Genomic DNA, 21686 nt, shown 5'->3' with positions numbered 1-21686 from the left:
TGGGCCAAAGCTGTCAGTTCAGATCCAAAGACAAGGAGCACCTACTGGGTGCCTGGGTTTTTCTAGGCCCTGTGGCCACTGCAGTGAACAAAACAGACCACGTGTGCTTCCTGCCTTTGTGGAAGGAAACAGACACAGATAAAAAGGGGAACCCATTTGGGGAGATGACTGCAAAGAAGTACAGGAGAGAGGCTGTAGGGAGACATCTGATCAGAGTCCTGAGGGAGGTGAGGAAGCCTGTCTGTGGGCTAGTGAACAGCCAGTATACAGACAGGGAGGGTGCCTGGCCTTCATCAGGAGCTTTGAGGCCACTGTGAGTGGAACTGTCTGAGTGAGAAGCCCGGATGTGTTATATGTAGAGTCTCATGTGCTAGGCTGAGAATTTGGGACTTTATTCGTAAGAAGAAACCTTTGTGGGGCTGTGGTAAGGAGCGGCATGGTATGTTTTATATCGTAACAGGATCCCTCTGGCTGAAAGGGTCTGGGCAGAACCTGGGAGACGGAAGAGACCAGGCTGTGATCAGGCAAGAGGAGCTAATGGGGTGTTGGCAGTGGAGGAAGTAAAGAGGACCAGGATCTGGGTTCCAGTGGGGTTGGTCTGTCCTGCCAGCGACTTGTAGGCCTTCCAGGGAATGTGTGGTTTTTTATATGATCAGGAGAAAGAATGCAAAAGGGCTTGTTTGTTCCACCTTGCAGAACAGGACAGCTGCTATACTAGGGGACAAGATGTCCTGAAGGAAGCCTGATGCCCCTCGTCCCCTACTAGTGTTCCTTGTAACTCTGTGTCTTCCTGGCCCCACTGCTCATCCTATTTGGAGCTGAAGGCTACTTGGCTGCCTGCTCTCCGTGGAGCCAACCAAGGTGTTAAGATGACTGTGCCTCCTAACTCAAATCTATTATGGAGCAACATTGAAGCATCCCAGCTGTGGGGCCATCTCCCAGGCCTTCCCAGGCATGAATGCTGAGCCTCTTGGCACTTGTGCCCATCCTATGGCCAGGCTCCAGTCCCTCTTCTATTAGGGGAACATCATGATTCCAAAGACCATGGTGGTCACCACATGCCTGGGACCTGCAGAGGCAGAACGATGAAGGCTGAGTTAGCACCTGTCCATGGGGCCTCACAGGTGGCCCAGTGGTGAAGAACCTGCCTGCCAATGTGGCAGACACAGGAGACGTGGGTTCCATCCCTAGGTCGGGAAGATTTCTTGGAGGAGAACATGGCAACCCGATCCAGTATTCTTGCCTGGGAAATCCCATGGATAGAAGAACCTGGTGGGCTACAGTCCCTGGGGTCGCAAAGAGACACAACTGAGCCCCGCCCACCCCCCCGCCACAGCTTCACACTGCAAGATTCAGACTGTGCGGGGTGGGGAATTGCAAATATCAACAGTCCAAATTCCCTGTCCTAGTGGAGCTAACATTGTGGTTGTGGGGAAATAAGAAACAAAATACACAACACCATTATACATTCTATCGGGGATTGGGGGGTGGGGAGGGGAGTATGAAAGGGGATCTGTGATGAGAGGGGGAACTGTAAACTGGTCAAGAATGGTCATACCATCTGTTGCAAGTCCTGAAGGAGGTGGGACAGGCAATGAGGATGGTCCTTGGAAGAGTGTTGCAGGCTTGAGCAACAGCAGGTGCAAAGACTGAGCTGAATCATGCCCAGCTTGAAGACTGAGCAAATAGACTTTGAAACAGGTGACATTCCTCCTTACTTCCTGCTAACACACAGTAAGGCTTGTCTGGTTTATTTCCCACATGAGGCAAAAGGTCTCCCTCCTTTGATGATGCTGAGCTGGCCCAGGTGTGATGTTCGCCTTGGAGTTGTAGTATGGGGGAAGGGATATAGCAAGCCAGTGGAGCCATCTCTACCTCCTCTTCCCTCAAAGCCACCAACAGCCGCTGGATCTTTAAAAAGAAACAAGTGGGAGAAGTAGGTCACCCCTGCAGCAGCTCAGCCTCTATTCTGGAGTGTCAGCACTTCCTTTCACTGAGCTCACCTGCCCTGACCTGGGAAAAGAGAAGAGGGCGGAGAATCAAATTCAGGTTTTGGTGGGTCACACAGTCCCGGTTTCAAACTTTTCTGGTGTCTGTTAGATGTGTGATCTTGGGTAAGTTATTTAGCCTTTCTGTGGTTCAGGTTATTCATCTATAAAATAGATGAAATACTGAAACATCTAGAATGAAGTTCTAAAGTAAGAACAATGCTCATATAGTCAACATTAACCCTGACATTCAAAGGGTCTGTTGTTGTTTCTCAAGGTGAAGCAGTTGCTTTGTGTCTGGGGACCTTGTTTGAGAAATATCTTGAAATGTGGGTGCAGTGTGATGTGCTCAGGCAGGGAGGCTGTTGTAAACTGAGATGTGTTTGTCTCTTATCTCAGATTCCTGTTTGGGCTCCAATTTTTTGAGTTTCGTTTTTGCACTGAGCTCTTCTAGTTGAAGTAAGTTTGCTGTGTACAGGGCTGTCGTGAGAATACCATTTATACACAGACAGGCACTAGGTGCATAAGAAATCAGCGGGCTTTTTTTTTTTTCTTTCTTTCCGATTTTTCGATTCAGTACTGAAACCCACCATCTGGGGAAGAGAAAAAGACCCGTGATCATATGAGGGCCGATACTGTGGATCATACTGGCAGCAGCGCTCACATTCTTCTTCCCGGACTCCTCCCCACAAAGCCTGCGCAGAGCCGCTGGAAACTTGACATATCAAAAGTAGGGGAAGGGGCATTTTCTTGGAGATCCAGTGGTTAACACTCCGCACTTCCACTGCAGGGGGCACAGAATGAATCCCTGGTCAGAGAACTAAGACTCCCCGGATGCCACACTCTGCGGGCAAAAAAAAAAAAAGGGGGGGGGGGAGTAAAGAAAAAGGGCGGATGAGCATTAACAAATTCTCTCCTGCATCTCCAACTCACTCCCTACCCGACCCTTTCTGAGGCAACCCCTAACCCTGAGCAGAAAACTGATTTGCACCCTCTCCCTCAACCTCCAAATCTAGTCACAGCCCCTCAACCTCGTTCGTCCTTCTGCTCAACACACAACTCCAGAAAGTCTCTAGACCCCTTAGGTTTGAGTCGCAGCCAGAGTTCGTAAGCTCGGCGACGCCTGCGCAAGGCAGGATGGGATTCGTAGTTCTAAGCCCTCAGGTCGCACGAGGGAAGAGCATTGCGCGTGCGTAGGCGGCTTTCGGCGCGTGTCTCTCAAACCCGGTTCCTGTTCAGCGAAGCCGGCTGAGGTGGGACTCGTCTGCTTCTTTAGGATCCTGACTCTTGGAGTGGAGTGTGGATTCAACTGACTCGTCCCAAATCCTGGCGGCCTCGGTTTTCGTCAAGAGAGGCCTTAGGTATCTATTTTTCATGAATGAACGGAGCCAGGACTGACTTTGCCAAGGGCAAGTGTGGACTGAGAAATCTGTCTCCTTCCAGTCTGGGGCTAGAGTTAACCTGTGCCTCCCCGCAGGCCAAAACGGCCTTCAGGGCAGGACTGGGATGTCCTTTGGGATTAAAGCCCTAGTTGACTCAGTAAATATTGGTTTAGGAAGGGTCCAAATGCAGTAAAAGGACCACCTTGAACCTCGGGGAGTAAAAACCACGTTTTTGAGGAACAATTTACTGCAGGTTTTGTAATGCTTAACTTGGATTATCTCTAACCCAGCAAACTAGTCTTGTATCTGTTCGACAAATGGAGAAACTAAAGTTGGAGTGGCAGAAGGTCGCCCACCTTTTTTGTCAGCAGGGTGGAGACGTGGGTGGGGGTGGGGTGGGAGAGGAGGAACCGGGACTCTCCTGCTCCTGGAAAAGAGGTGCCCTACTTTGTCCTCAGACGGTGCAAGAATCACGGAATGTCTTTTTTTCTTTTCATCTTCCTGTCCTTAAATTTCCTGAATTGTTTCACCTCATTCTGAGTCAGGTAGAAAAAGGAGTTAGGTCTTTTGCTCTAGTGTTTATTATTTCACTTCGTTTAAAATTTTATGTCCTCGTAGGGTGCCTTATATATTTGTCAAACAGCACTGTAAATAGGTAACGCAAAATATGGCAGAGGGTTCTTTAGGAACCCAGCCAGTCTAAGGCACTCCCTTTGTCTGGCTCTCCCTCCTTTGTCTCTGGGGTATAAAGTCCACCCTAGGCTCTGTCCCCTCAACTCTTTGCTCACACAGTACTCCTGCTAAGTACTCTCAGAATGGGGGAGGAAGGCACAGTTCAGTTCTGGGGGTGGGGGGGGGGGTGGGGGGGTGACAAAGTGAAGAGGGTTCTGGCTGAGGGGAGTTATACTTAAAAGTCCCGCGCGCCACCAAACTCGTTTCCAGCAAAGAGCGCCTGTCAAGCCAGCGAGCGAGGCTGAGAAAACGAGACGGTGGGAGGACCAGCTGGCCAGAGAGGCCTAGAGGGCCGCCGGCTCTTTGGTCACGTGACCCGACCCTGGCGGGGCCTAGGTCTCCCTGGTGCCAGGCCACGTGCGACCGCTGCTTCTCGCGATTGGGTCATTTAGGCCTATTTGAACGGCGTACGGAAGCCGCCGCGGTTCATATACAGCCGCGTTTTCTTTTTCTTTCTTTCTGTGTTTTTTTTTTTTTTTTTTTTTTACTCCCTCTCTTTGGCTCCCTCCTTCCGCGCGAGTCTCAGGAGAAGCCGCAGCTTAAGGCCTCGCTGCTGCCGCCCGAGGCCGGGTAAGTGAGCCTCCCCCGGACCCCGACCGGCTTGGCCCTGGCTTTCGTCGACCCCCGCCGGGCTCCGGGCCTGCGCTGCGCGCGGCCCGGGCGTCGGGGCCGCGCCTGACCGAGAAAGGCCGAGAACCTAGTTGGGCCCAATTGGAGAGGCAGCGAGAATGGGCCGGGGCGGGGGATGGGGGAGCCGAGCCTGGCTTAGGGGGTGGGGCCTCGGAGCCGGGCCAGGTCCGGGTGCCGCGAAAATTGGGCCACTGGGGCGGCTGGGGTCGGGCTGGAGGGGATCTGATTGGGGAAGTGTATGGGGACTGCTTAGGGCCTGATTAGGGGACGTCGCCAGGATCGGGTGTGTGTGTGGGTCTGTTTCGGCGGGGCTTGGTTGGGTCTGACTGTGGGAGGCCGCGTTGAAAAGTTGGGGGCGGCGGTTTTGGGCCTTGATAGGGAGGGGCGTGAGACTTCGGCCTAGAGGGCTTTGCTGGCTCTGACTGCGAGGCGTAGCTGGGTGCATTTGGGGGAAATGCCTCGAGGGTATTTGGCCAGGCCTAACGGGGGAGCTGCAGGGCTCGGACGAAGACGTTTTCCGGCTAGAGGTGGTGGGGGGCTTGGTCCAACTTGATTGGGGGAAGCAGTAGTGATCCATCAGTGGGAGTTAGTGCTGACTGGGGCGTGGGGTTGTTGGAACGGTGTGGGGGGAGGCTTGGCCAGACCTGATTGGGGAAGCGACAGGGACTCGTCCAGGGGGCTTCTGTTGCCGAATAGGCGGGCCTTTGCTGACTCTCATTTGGAGAGGCATCGGGGACCTGTCTGCCGACTGCTCTGGGTCTGATTAGGGGAATCGCTGGACCGCCTGCCGGCACGGGAAAGACCACGGGGGCTGGGGCGCTGTCGTGTTCTGGGGCAGGGCCCCTGAATGGGGTGGTGGCTGGGTCCTCGCCGAGCAGCCTCAAGGGAAGTGGAAGCCTTAGGGCCCGCAGCCAAGCGCGGCGGCATGGGCCGAGGTGGGACGAAGGCGCGGCGTTGGGTGGGATGAGGATTCTCCAGGTCCCGCCGCCGCCTCGCATGGCCCGCTTCCACATACCCCCGCCTGCGCTCCCGAGCCCGCGACTGCGTGGCCGTGGATGGCGCAGCTGGCGGGGACCCCGCACTTGGGCGGGCGTGAATCGGAGGCGTCCGCCTGTCCGCAGAGGACGCTCCAGTCCTGCTACCGCCGCCGCCGCCATCACCTCAGCGGGGGCTCAGCCTGGGACTGCCACAGAGCCTCCGAGGTACGGTGCTGATCCCGGCCCCTACTCCCGCAGTTCGCCTTGCGCCATGGACTGGCAGCCAGACGAGCAAGGCCTCCAGCAGGTCCTTCAGCTGCTCAAAGACTCGCAGTCGCCTAACACAGCCACGCAGCGCATCGTGCAGGATGTATCCTTGCTTCCTTCTTGGTCTTGGGGGACTGGGCCGACAAGTGCATCTCCCGGAGAGGAAGGGGTCGAATCCCAAGTTCCCAGACTCTTTCTACTGAGGCAGGAGCGGACTTGGGCAAAGAATTAAGGATTAGAATTCTTGGGTCCCTTTCCCAGCAGAGAGGGAGACACTTTTTGCTGGTGCTTGGCTTTAGGTTCGTGAGTAAAATTTCCTTTTTTCAGTTAGTCGTTTAAAATACTGTTAAACTTTTAATCTATTTATATATACTGCAAGCAAGTTTCACTTGAAAGTGTGAGGCCCCTTTAAGAAAAAAAAGTATGCTGTGTTGAATTGCTAGTGAGCAGAGCTGAGTATCGGAGAAGGCAATGGCACTCCACTCCATAACTCTTGCCTGGAAAATCCCATGGATGGAGGAGCCTGGTGGGCCGCAGTCCACGGGGTCGCTAAGAGTCGGACAGGACTGAGCGACTTCACTTTCACTTTTCACTTTTGATGCATTGGAGAAGGAAATGGCAACCCACTCCAGTGTTTTAGCCTGGAGAATCCCAGGGACGGGGGAGCCTCGTGGGCTGCCGTCTATGGGGTCGCACAGAGTCGGACATGACTGAAGCGACTTAGCAGCAGCAGCAGAGCTGAGTAGCCTCTGCTAATTTTCAGATACAGCAGAGTTTGTTCACCCTCTCCTGCTCTGGCCAGATCTTCAGGAGTGGTGGGAAGCTGAGGCATCTTCCCCTATCTGCTGTATGAATCTCATGTGTCTGAAATGCTTCCTTACTCTGGGCATGGGGGTTGACATGTGGGGTCCCAGGAGCTGGCTGCCCAATCCCAGCAGTCAGAGGTTATATGGCAGTAAGAGTGGGGTTAGGGGGGGAAGGCCCCTGTCTGCCAAAACCCTTAACAACCTAGCAGAAACTCAAACAACTGAATCAGTTTCCTGACTTCAACAACTACCTGATATTCGTCCTGACGAGACTTAAATCGGAAGGTATGTCCTTGGCGCCCCTCTACCCAAGGCGGACCCCACTTTCTCCTCTGTGGTCTCCTGAGCCCCAGCCCTCTTCCCACAGATGAGCCGACTCGCTCTCTCAGTGGCCTCATCCTCAAGAACAACGTGAAGGCACATTACCAGAGCTTTCCACCGCCTGTGGCCGACTTCATCAAACAGGAATGTCTCAACAACATTGGCGATGCCTCCTCGCTCATCCGGGCCACCATAGGTGAGAGAGCGCAGCGGCAGTTGGCCTCTGATGATGCTCTGAGCTGGCTCTCTTGGCCAAGAACCTTCTCAATATGTTAATTATGTTGATTCACTGAATGTTCCAGCACCATCGGTTGGTGGTACTGTTACTGCTCCCATTTTACAGATGTGAAAACTGAGGCACATAGATGTGAAGAGTCTTTGTCTGGCCAGTAACAGAGCTCAGAAGTGACCAAATAAGGTCCATGCTCTGAACCACTCCCTCCCGAAACAGCTGTTCTTACTTCTTAGGCAGTCACTCAGCATCCAGAATTTTCTGTTAGCTCCAAGGATATAGCAGACTCAAATATGAGGGCTCTCTGCTAACTCACCAATGATAACTTAGGAGAAATGTGGGTTAGGTTTGTGTTGGAACCTTCCTGTCTCCAAAATACTGCCTGAGGAAGTTATAGGAGGAGGACTAAGAACTTTCAAGCAATTTTACCTTCAGCCTTTTCACTACTGATAAACACCAGCCCTACTATTATTCCCAACTTACTTCCCCCTCTCAGATTTACTGAGATGTAATTTTTATTTCATTAGTAATTCATTAATTTTAATTAATTAATTAATTAATAAGTTCCCCTACCAGTGATTGAACCTATGCCCTTAGCAATGAAAACGTGATTCTAACCACCACTGGATAGCCAGGGAATTCCCCTGAGGTATAATTGACATACAACTGACTTAAAATTTTAAAATTTAATTCTATATCAACTTTAAATGTTACTTTTAAGTGGAAATTGTATATAACTATTTAAAACAAGACAGTGGTTAGGATTCTTACTGCAGGGTTCTGGAGTTCAATCCCTGGTCAGGAGCCTTAAGATCCTGCAAACCATGCAGCATGGAAAAAAAAAATGTGGGAAGGGGAGACAGATTTGCTTGCTCTGTACAGCAGGGTAGACTTCCCTGGTGGCTCACATAGTTTTGGGAGATGCAGGTTTGATTCCTGGGTTGGAAAGATCCTCTGGGGAAGGGAATGGCAACCCACTCCAGTATTCTTTCCTGGAGACTTACATGGACAGAGGAGCGTCATGAACTACACAGAGTCAGAGATGACTGAGCCTTGGACATTTTCACTTTCAAAGGGAAGGTAGCCTTAATCATAAATGCAATGAAGACAAAAAGATGGTATTAAAAATTTGAGCTAGCTACTGGACCTGCTGGAAGTGTTGATCTTGGGGCCTGTTGTCTTTGTTCAAAGTGACCCTTAGCCTTCTCTGAGGCCACCAGGAGGAACTGGACTTAGCAAACTCATTTTCGGCACCAGTTTCTGCTCTTAAGTACTTGAGTTAAATCATTGAAGCCTCCCAATCACCCTAAGCGTGTAGGATCTTAGTTCCCCAACCAGGAGTTGAACCCCGGGCAGTGAAATTGTGGAATCCTAACTACTGGACTGCCAGGGAAGTCCCAGGAGGGTGGGGTTCCTTATTCCCATTGAGTCATAGAGCCCTTAGGTAATGTGGCCAAGGTCACACAGACAGGGATGGGCCGGGGGACTACATTGCCAGTCTGCCCACTGCAGGAAACGCCTTTCCCAGCAGACATGTGAACCAGGGTCATCTGGAGTGTTGGCGATGGCAGCTTCCCCCCACTTTGGGAAACACTGCCACTTCTTGGCTCTAAATATACTATCTCTGCACTGACATCACCCATATTCAGCTCAGCTGCCAGACTGCTCCAGAGTCCGTGCACTTCACATGCCTACTGCAGGTCGCACTTGGGTCTCTAACAAGCAGGACGCGGTCCTCCCTGAAGCCACTGTGGCCCTGCACGACGTGCCTCCTCCCCCTCCCAGCCCTCATCTCTTGCCACTCTCCCCATCGTCCTCTGCTCAGCCCCGCTGGCTCCTTACCATCCGTCTTGGAGCACACCAATTCTGTGCATGACCCTGGACTTCTTATACCTGCTGATCCCTCTGCCTGAGATGTTCTTTCCCCAGGGACCTAGACGGCTTCTCCCCCACCTCCTCAGGTCTTTGCTCAGATAGCAAGGTGTCACCCAACAAGGCCTTCTTGAGCCTCCGAATTAAAAACTGTTACCTTCACCCTGAGTCCTTCCTAACTATTTTCTCAGTTCCATTTCCTCCCTCAGCTCTTGGCATCTCGCCTCCCAGGACTTTTACTGATTTATCTTTATCCCAGGCAGCCTCCCTCACTAGACAGATCCGCTCCTAAAGGCAGGGATTTTGTGTTTAGTTCCGTGCTGTATCTCAGGGCCTGAGACAGGCCTGGCATACAGAAAGACAAAGAGAATCTCAAAAATGTGTAGGGGACTTCCCTGGCAGTCCAGTGGTTAAGACTCTGTGCTTCCAATGCAGGGGGCAGGGGTTTGATTCCTGGTCTGGGAACTAGGATCCTACATGCCATGTGACCAAAAAAAAAAAAAAAAAGAATAAAGTGTGTGTAGGGCTTACAGTGGAGAAGGCAATGGCACCCCACTCCAGTACTTTTGCCTGGAAAATCCCACGGACGGAGGAGCCTGGTAGGCTGCAGTCCATGGGGTCTCTAAGAGTTGGACACAACTGAGTGACTTCACTTTCACTTTTCACTTTCATGCATTGGAGAAGGAAATGGCAACCCACTCCAGTGTTCTTGCCTGGAGAATCCCAGGGACGGGGAAGCCTGGTGGGCTGCCATCTATGGGGTTGCACAGAGTCGGACATGACTGAAGCGACTTAGCAGCAGCAGCAGCATCAGGGCTTACAGTGTGTGTGCTGGTGGAATGATCGCACAGCAGGGAGGGCCGGGGCGCCAGGCAGGCCTGCACCTAGCCTGAGGCAGCCTCCTTTCCCGGCCGCCCCAGGCATTCTCATCACCACCATCGCTTCCAAGGGTGAGCTGCAGATGTGGCCCGAGCTGCTGCCCCAGCTGTGCAACCTTCTCAACTCGGAGGATTACAACACTTGTGAGGTAGGCGACCAGCCATGGCCTGCCTGCCTGCCTAAGTGGGAGCTGGGGTCCGACTGGGACTCCTGCCCATGTGTCTGCTGCTCTCCACTCAGGGAGCCTTCGGAGCCCTGCAGAAGATCTGTGAGGACTCGTCCGAACTGCTGGACAGCGATGCCCTGAACAGGCCCCTCAACATCATGATCCCCAAGTTCCTCCAGTTCTTCAAGCACTGTAGCCCCAAGATCCGGTGGGTGGGGGTCTGTAGGGGGTTGGGAGGGGGCAGGATGGGTGGGATTGGGGGTGACCCATGTGCTGACCCACTCCCTGCCAGGTCCCATGCCATTGCCTGTGTGAATCAGTTCATCATGGACCGGGCCCAGGCGCTGATGGACAACATTGACACCTTCATTGAGGTAGGCCATGGGCTAGGGAGTGTAGGGAGAGGGCTGAGGGCCCAGCCACAGCTGACCCTGGCTCCCCTGCAGCATTTGTTTGCCCTGGCTGTGGACGATGACCCTGAGGTGCGGAAGAATGTGTGCCGTGCACTGGTGATGCTGCTGGAAGTGCGGATTGACAGGCTCATCCCCCACATGCATAGCATCATCCAGGTACACCCGGCCAGGGCCAGCCCATGGCAGTGCTGTGGGGTGGGAGGCTTGTGGGGAGCCACCCCTCACTGGGCCTGGCCTTAGTCTTTCTCCTACCCCACCCCAGTACATGCTGCAGAGGACCCAGGACCACGATGAGAACGTGGCCCTTGAGGCCTGTGAGTTCTGGCTGACGCTGGCCGAGCAGCCCATCTGCAAGGAAGTCTTGGCCTCGCACTTGGTCCAGTGAGTGCTGCTCCTGCCCTCTGTCCACCCCAGACTCCACCCCTCTGCCTTCCCTTCTGTGCTAGCCCATCCCAATCAACTGTCTTGGTTTGCTTTTATTCCTATGTGCGTTTATTTTGCAAATGGTAGGTATGTAGCTTTAATGGATTAAAAATTATGTTAAGTTATAGGTGGAAAAGATGAAATCAACAGAGTGGGACTTCCCTGGTGGTCCAGTGGTTAAAATTCCTTGCTCCCAATGCAGGAGGCCCACGTTTAGGTCCCTAGTCAGGGAACTAGATCCCACATGCTTCAGCTACAAACCCCTCATGTCACAGTGAAGATCCTGTGTGCCCCAACTAAAACCTGGCACAGCCAAAGGGGAAAAAAAGGCAACAGAGGCTTCAGGCATAGCTGGATCCAGGTGCTCAAAGGATGTGAACAGCAGCCCGTCTAGGCTCAGATCTACTTCCTCTGTGTCTACTTTGTTCTCAGGCACAGCCTGCCCTCATGGTAGTACTTTCTGCAGCCTTCTAGCTTGGGAACCTCAGAGTAAAGACAGTCTCTCTTTATATTACTCTTTTACAGAGTCTCTGTAAAAGTTCTAAGGCTGATCCTCTTTGATCAACTTGAATCACTTGTCTGTCCCCAGCTCAGTGAAGACTCTAGTCAAAATCTCTGATCCTGAGGTGCATGGGTTCCAGTGGAGTTGGGGAGGCTGCCCTGCCTGTTAGCTCCCCAGCCTGGCCCCATGCCAGGAAGTGCCTGGTGACAGGGCAGGGCCGTGTGTCGCTGCTTTATAGCATGTTAGGGATCAGGCTTCCCTGGTGGCTCAGTGGTAAAGAACAAGCCTACCAATGCAGGAGACACAGGTGTGATCCCTGGGTCAGGAAGATTCCCTGGAGAAGGAAATGGCAACCCAGTCTAGTGTTTTTCCCTGGAGAATCCCATGAACAGAGGAGCCTGGTGGGCTACAGTCTGTGGGGTTGCAAAAGAGTTGGACAGGATTTAGCAACTAAACAACAAGGGGTCAGACACTATTCCAAGCTTCTCAGCATGTATGGGGGTCTGGAATTCACTGAGTGGCCAGGGGTCTGGATCAAGAGCATTCCTGTGGAGCTAGGAGTAGTGTCAGCTCTGACCCAGTCACAGTGGCTGAGACTGTGTTGGGAATAGTACCCACTAAGAGAAATTAATGGATGCAGGACAAATGGAATCAGCATGTATGGTCTACCCCTCGGCTCCTTGATGCTCCTGCTTGCAACTCCTCTCCACTTCCTCTTCCCCAGGCTGTAAGCTGTCTCTAGGGCCCCTGCATCCTGATTAACAGCCTCTCTCCCAACAGGCTGATCCCCATTTTGGTAAAAGGGATGAAGTACTCGGAAATCGACATCATCCTGCTGAAGGTTAGCTAGGGCTGACCACCAGTCACGGGCAGGGTAAAGGAAGGCTGGGGTTCTGGGGGCCTCTGGGGGTCTCAGCCATCTGCCTGATTCCACAGGGGGATGTTGAGGAGGATGAGGCTGTCCCTGACAGTGAACAGGACATCAAGCCACGTTTCCACAAGTCACGCACGGTGACGCTGCCCCATGAGGCTGAGCGGCCTGATGGCTCAGAGGACGCGGAGGACGATGATGACGACGACGCTTTGTCCGACTGGAATCTGAGTGAGTGGCCTGGCCTGCGGTATGAAGTGGGGAGTAGGGGACAGCAGGCCCTGGGCTCCCTCTCAGAGGGAGGGAGCCTATGCAGAGCAAATCACAAAGATTCAAATCACGACCTCGGATCCCAGGGGTTACAGAAAGGAGGGCTGGTGGCCTGCCCCATGTGCCTCCCTGAGCCCCGCCCCGCCTCCCTGATTTCCTCTCCTGCCCCAGGGAAGTGCTCGGCGGCTGCACTGGATGTCCTGGCCAACGTCTTCCGGGAGGAACTGCTGCCCCACTTGCTCCCCCTGCTCAAGGACCTCCTCTTCCACCCCGAGTGGGTGGTCAAGGAGTCAGGCATCCTGGTGCTGGGTGCCATTGCTGAGGGTAAGTGACCCTCCAGCCTGACTGCGTGTGACCTCTGAGCCTCATGCTGGTGTGAGATGGGGCTGGCCCAGGGAGGGCTGGTGGGGGCGAGGCTATCCCCAGGTTCTCTCCAGCGGCCTGCTCACCCCACTCCAGGCAGCTCAGGGATTTGAATCTTTCCCTCAGCCCAAGAATAGGCTTCCTAGGTGGCTCAGTGGTAAAGAATCCACCTGTCAATGCTGGATATGCAGGTACGATCCATGGGTTGGGAAGATCCCTTGGAGGGGGAAATGGCAACTCACTCCAGTATTCTTGCCTGGGAAATGCTATGGATAGAGGAGCCTGGCGGGCTATAGTCCATGGGGTTGCAAAGAGTCGGACAAGACTTAGTGACTAAACAACAACCACCTCAGCCCAAAGGCCTGAAAGGGACCCCCAAATGCAAGTCCTCTCCTTAATTCTCAAAGAAAGGCAGTTCCACGAGGTCTTAAGCATAATTCCAGCAACAATAATAACAGGCAGCCCTGTCCTGTGGGCTTAGTGCCACCTGAGGAGGTAGGTTTCTTGAAACTCAGCTGCAAAGAGAATTACACCACTTCTCTTGTCACCTGGGATGAAGCTGGGCCTCAAACCTGCTCTGACTGTGAGGCTGGCCTGCCAGGATCAGAAGTGTGCAGAGGTGGTGCTTCCTTCACTTTTCTGGCTCCCTTTGTCCTGATGGTGTGCACAGGGTGAACTGCCAGAGGGCTTTCCAGATCTGTGATAGGAGACACACACGACTATCTCAGCACCCAGGTCTGCTGTAACATGTGAAGTGTTCTTCATTTTAATGGGAAAGATCTCAAGGAATTGACCCTGAACTGGTAAAAATAGATCTCAGGGCTGGGATGATCAAGGGGTATGCTGTTACCGGTGATCTGCAGTGAAAAGAGAGACAGACACATTCAGAGTTTTTTTTTTAGAAAGGGAAGATGAAAAGTAGGGGGAAAAAGTCACAGACATCTAAGAAAGGTTTCAAAAGAAAGGTGCTTTCTGTTCACCTGGGTTGCTGCTGCCCATAAAGGCTGAGTTAACTCTGCAGCCCAGCCATCTATGAACTAGTGACCAGGTAGCTTCCCAAGTGTCCCAGTGGTAGAGAATCCACCTGCCAATGCAGGAGATGGAAGAGACGTGGGTTTGATCCCTGGGTTGGGAAGATCCCCTGAAGGAAGAAATGGCTACCCACTACAGTATTCTTGCCTAGAGAATCCAATGGACAGAGGAGCCTGGTAGGCTACAATCCATGGGGTCGCTAGGAGTTGAACACGACTGAGCACATAGAGTAACCAGATGACAGCACAAGCGCTGGGATGGGGTGGAGCTGATGGAAAGGAAAGTATTTATTTATGTATTTTGGCTGCTGGGTCTTTGTTGCTGCGAAGGCTTTCTGTAGTTGTTGCAAGCAGAGTCTACTCGTTGAAGCAGGGGCCTCTCATTGAGGTGGCTTCTTTTGTTGCGGGCTCCAGTACTTTGGCCACCTCATGTGAAGAGTTGACTCATTGGAAAAGACTCTGATGCTGGGAGGGATTGGGGGCAGGAGGAGAAGGGGACGACAGAGGATGAGACGGCTGGATGGCATCACCGACTCGATGGACGTGAGTCTGAGTGAACTCTGGGAGTTGGTGATGGACAGGGAGGCCTGGCGTGCTGTGATTCATGGGGTCGCAGAGTCGGACACGACTGAGCGACTGAACTGAACTGAACAGGCTCTAGGGTGCGTGGGCTTCAGTAGTTGTGGCACGTGGGCTTAGTTGCTCCACGAGACGTGGGATCTTGTCAGACCAGGGATCAAACCTGCATCTTCTGCATTGGCAAGCAGATTCTTCTCCACTGGACCACCAGGGAAGTCTGATGCCATTTCCCATCCCCACCTTGCCTTTCACTGACTCTGTGCCTCTGAGACAGTTATTAACCTCCATGCCTCAGTTTCCTCCTCTGCCCAGAAGGGTGGATGTGGCCTGGCCCAGTTGGCTCAAGCTCGCGTCTGTGCCCGGTCCTTTCAGGCTGCATGCAGGGCATGGTGCCCTACCTGCCCGAGCTGATCCCGCACCTCATCCAGTGCCTGTCGGACAAGAAGGCCCTGGTCCGCTCCATCGCCTGCTGGACCCTGAGCCGCTATGCCCACTGGGTGGTTAGCCAGCCCCCCGACATGCACCTGAAGCCTCTGATGACGGAGCTGCTCAAGCGAATCCTGGATGGCAACAAGAGGGTACAGGAGGCGGCCTGCAGGTGACCCTCGACCCCTGGCCCCACAGACCTCACCTCACCTGCCCCACTGGCTGCCCTCCGGGAAGTGATGATACTTATGACTCCTGACAGTGCGCTGATTTCTCACCGTATTCGTACTGGCTGATCCCGAGTGTCCCCTTCCTGAACCCCACCCAGAGCCCACCGGTGGCGGCCCACTGAACACTTCTGCCCCTTCCAGTGCCTTTGCCACCTTGGAGGAGGAGGCCTGCACGGAGCTGGTGCCTTACCTCAGCTATATCCTAGACACCCTCGTCTTCGCCTTCGGCAAGTACCAGCACAAGAATCTGCTCATCCTCTACGACGCCATCGGCACCCTGGCTGACTCTGTGGGCCACCACCTCAACCAGCCGGTGAGACCCCACAGCAGCTCCCTCCTCCTGATCCCCCCTGTCCCCCTCCCCGGCATCCAGTGACCTGGTGGCGACCCTTGTCGCACGCCAGGGACGTGGCCATGACCTCGACAGGCAGGCAGACAGACCCGGCCCCTGCCCTCGCCCTGCTCTCAGTCTAGTAGGGGAGACAGACAGTTATGAGACAGCGTGGTAAGTGCTGGGCGGGGCGAGCTCAGGGGCCCACGGGAAGCAGGAAGCACCAACTCGGGTGGGGCTCAGGATGGGTGAGAAGGGAGTGAACTAGAAGGGCCTGGAGGTCTGGCTACTTGGCAAGGACCCCAGGAGCCAAAGGAAAGCGCCTAGACCTCATGGTTCAGACAATGAGCGCCTCTTGAGTCAGAGGGAGTCATGTTGGTTCCCAGGCTGCCACCTGCATCCAGGGATCCCCAACTTCCTGCTCCCTCTCCAGGAATACATCCAGAAGCTGATGCCTCCACTGATTCAGAAGTGGAACGAGCTCAAAGATGAAGACAAGGACCTCTTCCCCCTGCTGGAGGTGAGTCAGCTTCAGGCCCTCTCCTGTGGCCCTGTTCCACTCACCTAAGCTCACCTCTCCTGTTCTTCTCTCTGCCAGTGCCTGTCATCAGTGGCCACTGCCCTGCAGAGCGGCTTCCTGCCCTACTGCGAGCCGGTCTACCAGCGCTGCGTCACCCTGGTGCAGAAGACGCTGGCCCAGGCCATGGTGAGTAGCCCACCGCCATCACCTTTCCATCCATCCCTCTACTGCTGCCCCAGCCTGAGCTCACTCCCCTCTCCCTGTCCTCCCCCTTCTGTGCCCAGATGTACACCCAGCACCCTGAGCAGTATGAGGCCCCTGACAAGGACTTCATGATTGTGGCACTAGACCTACTCAGTGGCCTGGCTGAGGGCCTGGGTGGACACGTGGAGCAGCTGGTCGCCCGTAGCAACATCATGACACTGCTGTTTCAGTGCATGCAGGTGGGTGGACCCCTCGCGGGCCTCTCAGTGGACAGTGGTGACCCCCAGCAGCCTTTGTGGGCTCCCTGGGGTGGACTTAGGGCCTTGGTTATGCCCCGAGGATATTAGAGAGAAGAGACTTTTTAAAAGAGCTGGTGATTATTTTAGAAATTGATTCAAATGAGACATGAGTAAAATCTCATTGAAAAAGTCAACAGAATAGGAAATTAAAAAGTAGAAAATAGGAAATGTGAAAGCAGAAGCTCCTCCAACATCACTTCCCCACCCCCAACGTATCAGTATGGGCGGCAGTTCTAAGTGGTACCCTGCGCAGGGCACTCATTCATGTGCCCCTGAGTCCTGGATCTTCAGATGGGCCTGCAGCCTTGGTGCTAGGAAGAGGCAGGGTCAGCTCATGCTCTAAGAACTGCGCCCCTAGCTGGTTGGGGGAAGGGGAGCCCTGCCACACTGACCCTCCTCTGACCCCTAGGACTCAATGCCTGAGGTCCGGCAGAGCTCCTTCGCCCTCCTGGGAGACCTCACCAAAGCCTGCTTCATCCATGTCAAGCCCTGTATCGGTACGACACCCATTGCATCCCCACCCTATGACCCCAGCCCTGGCCTCAAGTGATGGAGCTGACGACCTGGGAGTACTGTGACCGAACTGGGATGTATTCGTACTGTCTGATGGGGCCTGTCCCTCGGGTTTCCGGAGGCTTCACCCTGGCTGGCCCCTCTGCTCAGCACCCCTCTTTTTCCCCACCAGCTGAGTTCATGCCCATCCTGGGCACCAACCTGAACCCCGAGTTTATCTCTGTCTGCAACAATGCCACCTGGGCCATCGGTGAGATCTGCATGCAGATGGGTAAGTGCCCATAGGTGGGCAGGCCCTTTCCCTTCCCGTTGGCTTGTTCCCAGCCTGGTGGCAGGGAACCCTGATCAACAGGTTCCCTCTAGAGCAGGGGTCCCCAGCTTCTGGCATCTAATGCCTGATGACCTGAGGTGGAGCTGCTGTAATAATAACAGAAGTAAAGTGCACACTAAATGTAACATGCTTGAATCATCCTGAAACCATCCCACCCGTCTGTGGAAGAAGGGTCTTCCACGAAACCAGTCCCTGGTTCCAAAAAGGCTGGGGCCACTGCTCTTGAGGGCCTTGGTGCTCCTTGAGGCAGGTGCCGATTGGCCAGGGATGAGGGGACACCTCTGAACATTTTCATCTGAGATGGGGACACATGGCTGAAAGACCATGTGTAACTGGCTTCTCCAAAGAGGCACGGGGACAGGAGGCCTGTTCTTATTGGACTCATCATCACCTCCTTCCTCTACAAGCAACTGACTGAAAGCCCCACTGGGATCCGTTGGGAGACTTTCTCTGAAGGTTCCCCTGGCCCTGCCTACCCCATAGGGAGATGGGGTGGTGTAGTCTCACCCTGGTGTCCAGCAGTGACTCCAGGGAGGCTTCTGGTGTTGGGCGGGTGCGGGTCTGTCTCAGGTTGGCCACGGATCCTGGACTGCAGACATCTAGAGATGGCTTTTTGCTCACTCACTGGTTGGCCAGTGTCTGGATGCAACTAGGGTCGGTGTGGGTGCTGTGGGCCACGCAGGGCTCTGATTCTTCTGTTCCCTAGGGGCAGAGATGCAGCCCTATGTGCAGATGGTCCTCAACAATCTGGTGGAGATCATCAACCGGCCCAACACGCCTAAGACACTGCTGGAAAACACAGGTGGGCAGCAGGCCTGAGCCACTGGCAGCCTCCCGGGGGTGGGGCTTCCCAGTCAGTAGCTGACAAAGAGATCTTGGGAAAGACCCAGGGAGGGTAATGGGAATAGGGCAGTGGGTGGAGGCCTGGAAAGGATGTTGGCCTAAGGGGAGACCTAGGAGAGACCCAAGTTGGATGGGGAGGAGACCCTGACTGGGCCAAGCTTGGGGACCCAAGCAGTTGGCAGGAGCTGTTCCCTTGGGGCCCGTGGGGTGGGGCTGGCGCCTCGTGCTGGAGGCCCCGCCACGTACCCGGGCCGCTCGGGGTTGCAGGTCGCCTGACGAGTCCCTCTGCCATTCCAGCCATCACCATCGGCCGCCTGGGCTACGTGTGCCCGCAGGAGGTGGCCCCCATGCTGCAGCAGTTCATCCGGCCTTGGTGTGTGCCCACCCGGGTGGGGCCCCACCCCATCCCTCACCAATACCCATCCAGCCCTGCCCTGCTCACCCATGGATACATGATCCAGCCCCACTGAGCCCTGACCTCCTGTTTCCCCCAGCCCAGCCCCACCACCCACTGACCTGCTGCCGCTCCCCAGTGTCCCCCATAGATGTCCACGGTGCCCCAGCCCCAGGGGCTGATTCCCCACCACTTACCTCCCCCCTCCCTCCCCCCAACTCCACCAAACCAGGTGCACGTCCCTCAGGAACATCAGGGACAACGAGGAGAAGGACTCGGCCTTCCGTGGGATCTGCATGATGATAGGCGTCAACCCTGGGGGCGTCGTGCAGGTTGGGGCAGCTGGGCTCGGAGGGAAGGCGCTGGGACTGGGCTTGGACGGACCCTCACACGGGATCCGTCACGTTTCAGGACTTTATTTTCTTCTGCGATGCTGTAGCCTCCTGGGTGAGCCCGAAGGATGACCTTCGGGACATGTTTTATAAGGTGAGGCCCCCCCCAGCTGGGCCCTAATCTAGTCTTGGGAGGTGGTGGGTGGGGAGAAACTGAGATCACCCTCCTCTTGCCCTGCTCTGGGGCGCCCCTCACCGCACCTCCCTCACTGCAGATCCTCCATGGCTTCAAAGACCAAGTCGGGGAGGAAAACTGGCAGCAGTTCTCGGAGCAGTTCCCGCCACTGCTGAAGGAGAGGCTAGCCGCCTTCTACGGGGTCTAGACGAGCATCGCGACTGCCAGGTGAGGGGCCTGTGTTCACAGAGGGCTGGCGCTGTCACAGGAGCCCTGATGGCACAGGCCTTAATGCCCTCCTCTCCCCACAGGTTTCTGTCTGCGTCGTCGTCAGAGGGGTTGCTGGGGAGCGTGCTGCGTCCAGAAGTCGCTGTGCCCTGGTCGAGGGGGGTTAGGGAGGAGTTAGCGGGACCCAAATCCAGACGCCTTCCCCGTCCATCTACCTGCCATGGCTGGCCGGAGGTTGGTCAGAGGGTGGGCAGGTGGGTGGGGCCTCCACGCTCATCCTAGAAACGGGAGGGGGGTGGGACTTCTTAGCAGCAAGGACCCCTTGCTCTAATTGGGGTCACCTCAGGCAGCCTACTTGGGCCAGCCACGTGGGAGGGAGGCATCAACACGGCCGACCAAATCCGGCTTAGGATGAGGCAAGGGAAAAGCAGGCGGGGAGGGGGGTCCTTGTAGAGACACGTACACTCACATGTACACACATGGCTACACGCATGTGCGGGTGCTGTTGCCAGCCAGGCTGGGCCAGCCGCCCCACCATTTCCCCGACTGCATGGAGACAGTAGAATTAGTGAACCCCTGAGTTAACTCGTAAGGCCTTCCGTGTAACCTGCATCTAGAGTTTAAGAAGCTTCTGCTGTTTTGCCGGAATTGGCAGTGATTAGGGAGGGCTGGGTGGGTTGGGGACCTCCACTGGGACCCTGGGGTGGGGGTGAGGGGAAGAGGATGGCCACCTTGGGGCCACTCAGTCAGCACGCGCACGCTTTGGACCTGCTCTGCACACTTGTTGCCAGCTCTGTGGCAGCCTCAGCCAGTGTGTCCCCTTCCTTCTCCCATCCCAGCCAGAAAAGTTGGGACCACCAAAGTGGCCAGGGCTGGCCAGAGGTCACCTTTTTTCTCCCTCCCCTGAGCCCCAGTGACTTACGGAGATGCTGGGCTGGATGGAACCTTTTCCACTGAAGAGAGCTGGGAGCAGCCAGAGCTGCTGACACCTACCCCGCTATAAGCAAGTCCGTTTCAAAGGCAGTTCATTTCTCTGCTTCCAAGAGCACTCTTTCAGGCCTGACTTTTAACACAAGGGCCAGGCTAGGGCATTTAATTGATGGTGACAGAAGACAAAGGTTTAGGTTTTGCCAGCCAGAAAGAAACTGAAAACTTGGAGGAAGGGAAGGGCGGTATACTCCCTTACCCACCTCTGGCCCTGGGACTTCCTGATCACAGTTCCCAGCAAGTCCTAAGACCCCACCAGACTAGGACAGTGAAACTTGTGGGATTGTTTGGGGATTCCTTCACAGTGGGAGAGACTCCCCTAAGGTGGAGGGGTGGTTACTTCCCATTTGGCCTAGAAACTGAAACCAAGCCTTGCAACCCCCTTTCTGGGGTTTTCTTTTCTCTTTTCCCTGCTTTCTATTTCTTTGGGGGCCTCTTTGCAATTTGTGATTTGCTGGGGTGGGGGTTGACTGGATTCCTGCATCCTGGGGCCTGCTCCATCCATCCCTCTGGGGCCCTGCCAGAGGGGCACTGGTGCACATTCCATAAACCCAGCTGGTTCCCCGCTGTGAAACTCCAGCAGGTCTCTGGAAGCCATTTGTAAAAAAAGAAAAGAAAAAAAAAAATCATTTAATTTTCTGGTAATTCCAGTGCTTTGGAGAATCCTCTGCTGGGTCTTGGGGTGTGTGGATTGGCTGCCTGATGGGATTGGTAACCCCTTCTCCATCCAAGATGGGGGGCCTGGTTCTAGTTCTTCTTCTTTTTTTTTTTTATTAAGAAGACTATTTAATTTTTTAATTTATTTTGGTTGATTTTTGCACAATGAAGTTTCAGCTTCTCAACCTTTTTCCCCTGCCCAGGGCTGCAGACCCTGACTGGCCTCGATCTGCAGTCCCTCTCGTTCCCACATCCCCCCTTCCCCTCATCCTTTTCTTCCTGCGGGCTCCAGGGTCTGTCCATTTGTTACTGTGCTGTGCTGGGGACTGGCGCCAAGGTGGCGTGAGATTCCACTTGTGTAGAACTTTGTTGAGTAAAGATCAGTTTCTTGTGAAACCCTTGGTCTCCATCTGGCCTCTTGTGTCCTTGGGTTTTGGCAGTAGAGAAGAGATGTAGAGGGGGGCCTGGAAAGTTTTAGAAATGGGATGTACAGGAATCAGGTCAGGAAATAA

General features: G+C 54.5%; 1 protein-coding gene, 1 long non-coding RNA gene and 1 other non-coding gene across 8 annotated transcripts; 2 read left to right on the top strand and 1 right to left on the bottom strand.

Annotated features, from left to right (window-relative positions):
- Positions 1-1490: 1490 nt before the first annotated feature.
- On the bottom strand, positions 1491-3131 carry LOC123335159. Its single transcript, XR_006553534.1, has 3 exons — positions 3020-3131; positions 2579-2832; positions 1491-2013 (listed from the first exon to the last, which is right to left on the bottom strand). It is a non-coding gene; the product is annotated as an uncharacterized LOC123335159 (long non-coding RNA).
- A 60-nt stretch (positions 3132-3191) lies between these two features.
- TNPO2 (transportin 2) lies at positions 3192-21570 on the top strand. 6 transcript variants are annotated; one of them, XM_006041586.4, is made up of 26 exons: positions 3195-3349; positions 4629-4672; positions 5968-6079; positions 6992-7067; positions 7150-7299; positions 10128-10234; positions 10327-10460; positions 10545-10626; positions 10699-10821; positions 10928-11046; positions 12371-12431; positions 12527-12692; positions 12903-13055; positions 15077-15302; positions 15502-15673; positions 16125-16211; positions 16290-16397; positions 16496-16654; positions 17124-17211; positions 17400-17498; positions 18265-18360; positions 18669-18774; positions 19028-19127; positions 19207-19281; positions 19403-19530; positions 19614-21570. In XM_006041586.4, exons 3-25 carry the CDS (start codon positions 5981-5983, stop codon positions 19508-19510), a joined length of 2694 nt encoding a protein of 897 aa, XP_006041648.1. In that variant the 5' UTR covers positions 3195-3349; positions 4629-4672; positions 5968-5980; the 3' UTR covers positions 19511-19530; positions 19614-21570. The 6 variants fall into 6 exon arrangements, with proteins under 6 accessions (XP_006041650.1, XP_006041648.1, XP_044804116.1 ...); XM_006041588.4 differs by lacking the exon at positions 4629-4672 and having other exon boundaries at positions 3192-3349; XM_006041587.4 differs by lacking the exons at positions 3195-3349; positions 4629-4672 and adding an exon at positions 4883-5015.
- Positions 15361-15431, top strand: LOC112587177. The gene has a single exon (XR_003111704.1). It is a non-coding gene; the product is annotated as a small nucleolar RNA SNORD41 (small nucleolar RNA).
- Positions 21571-21686: the final 116 nt, after the last annotated feature.

The sequence above is a fragment of the Bubalus bubalis genome, chromosome 9 (genome assembly GCF_019923935.1).
Source record: "Bubalus bubalis isolate 160015118507 breed Murrah chromosome 9, NDDB_SH_1, whole genome shotgun sequence".
Taxonomy (NCBI): Eukaryota; Metazoa; Chordata; class Mammalia; order Artiodactyla; family Bovidae; genus Bubalus; species Bubalus bubalis.
This window is presented reverse-complemented; position numbering and strand designations above follow the sequence as displayed.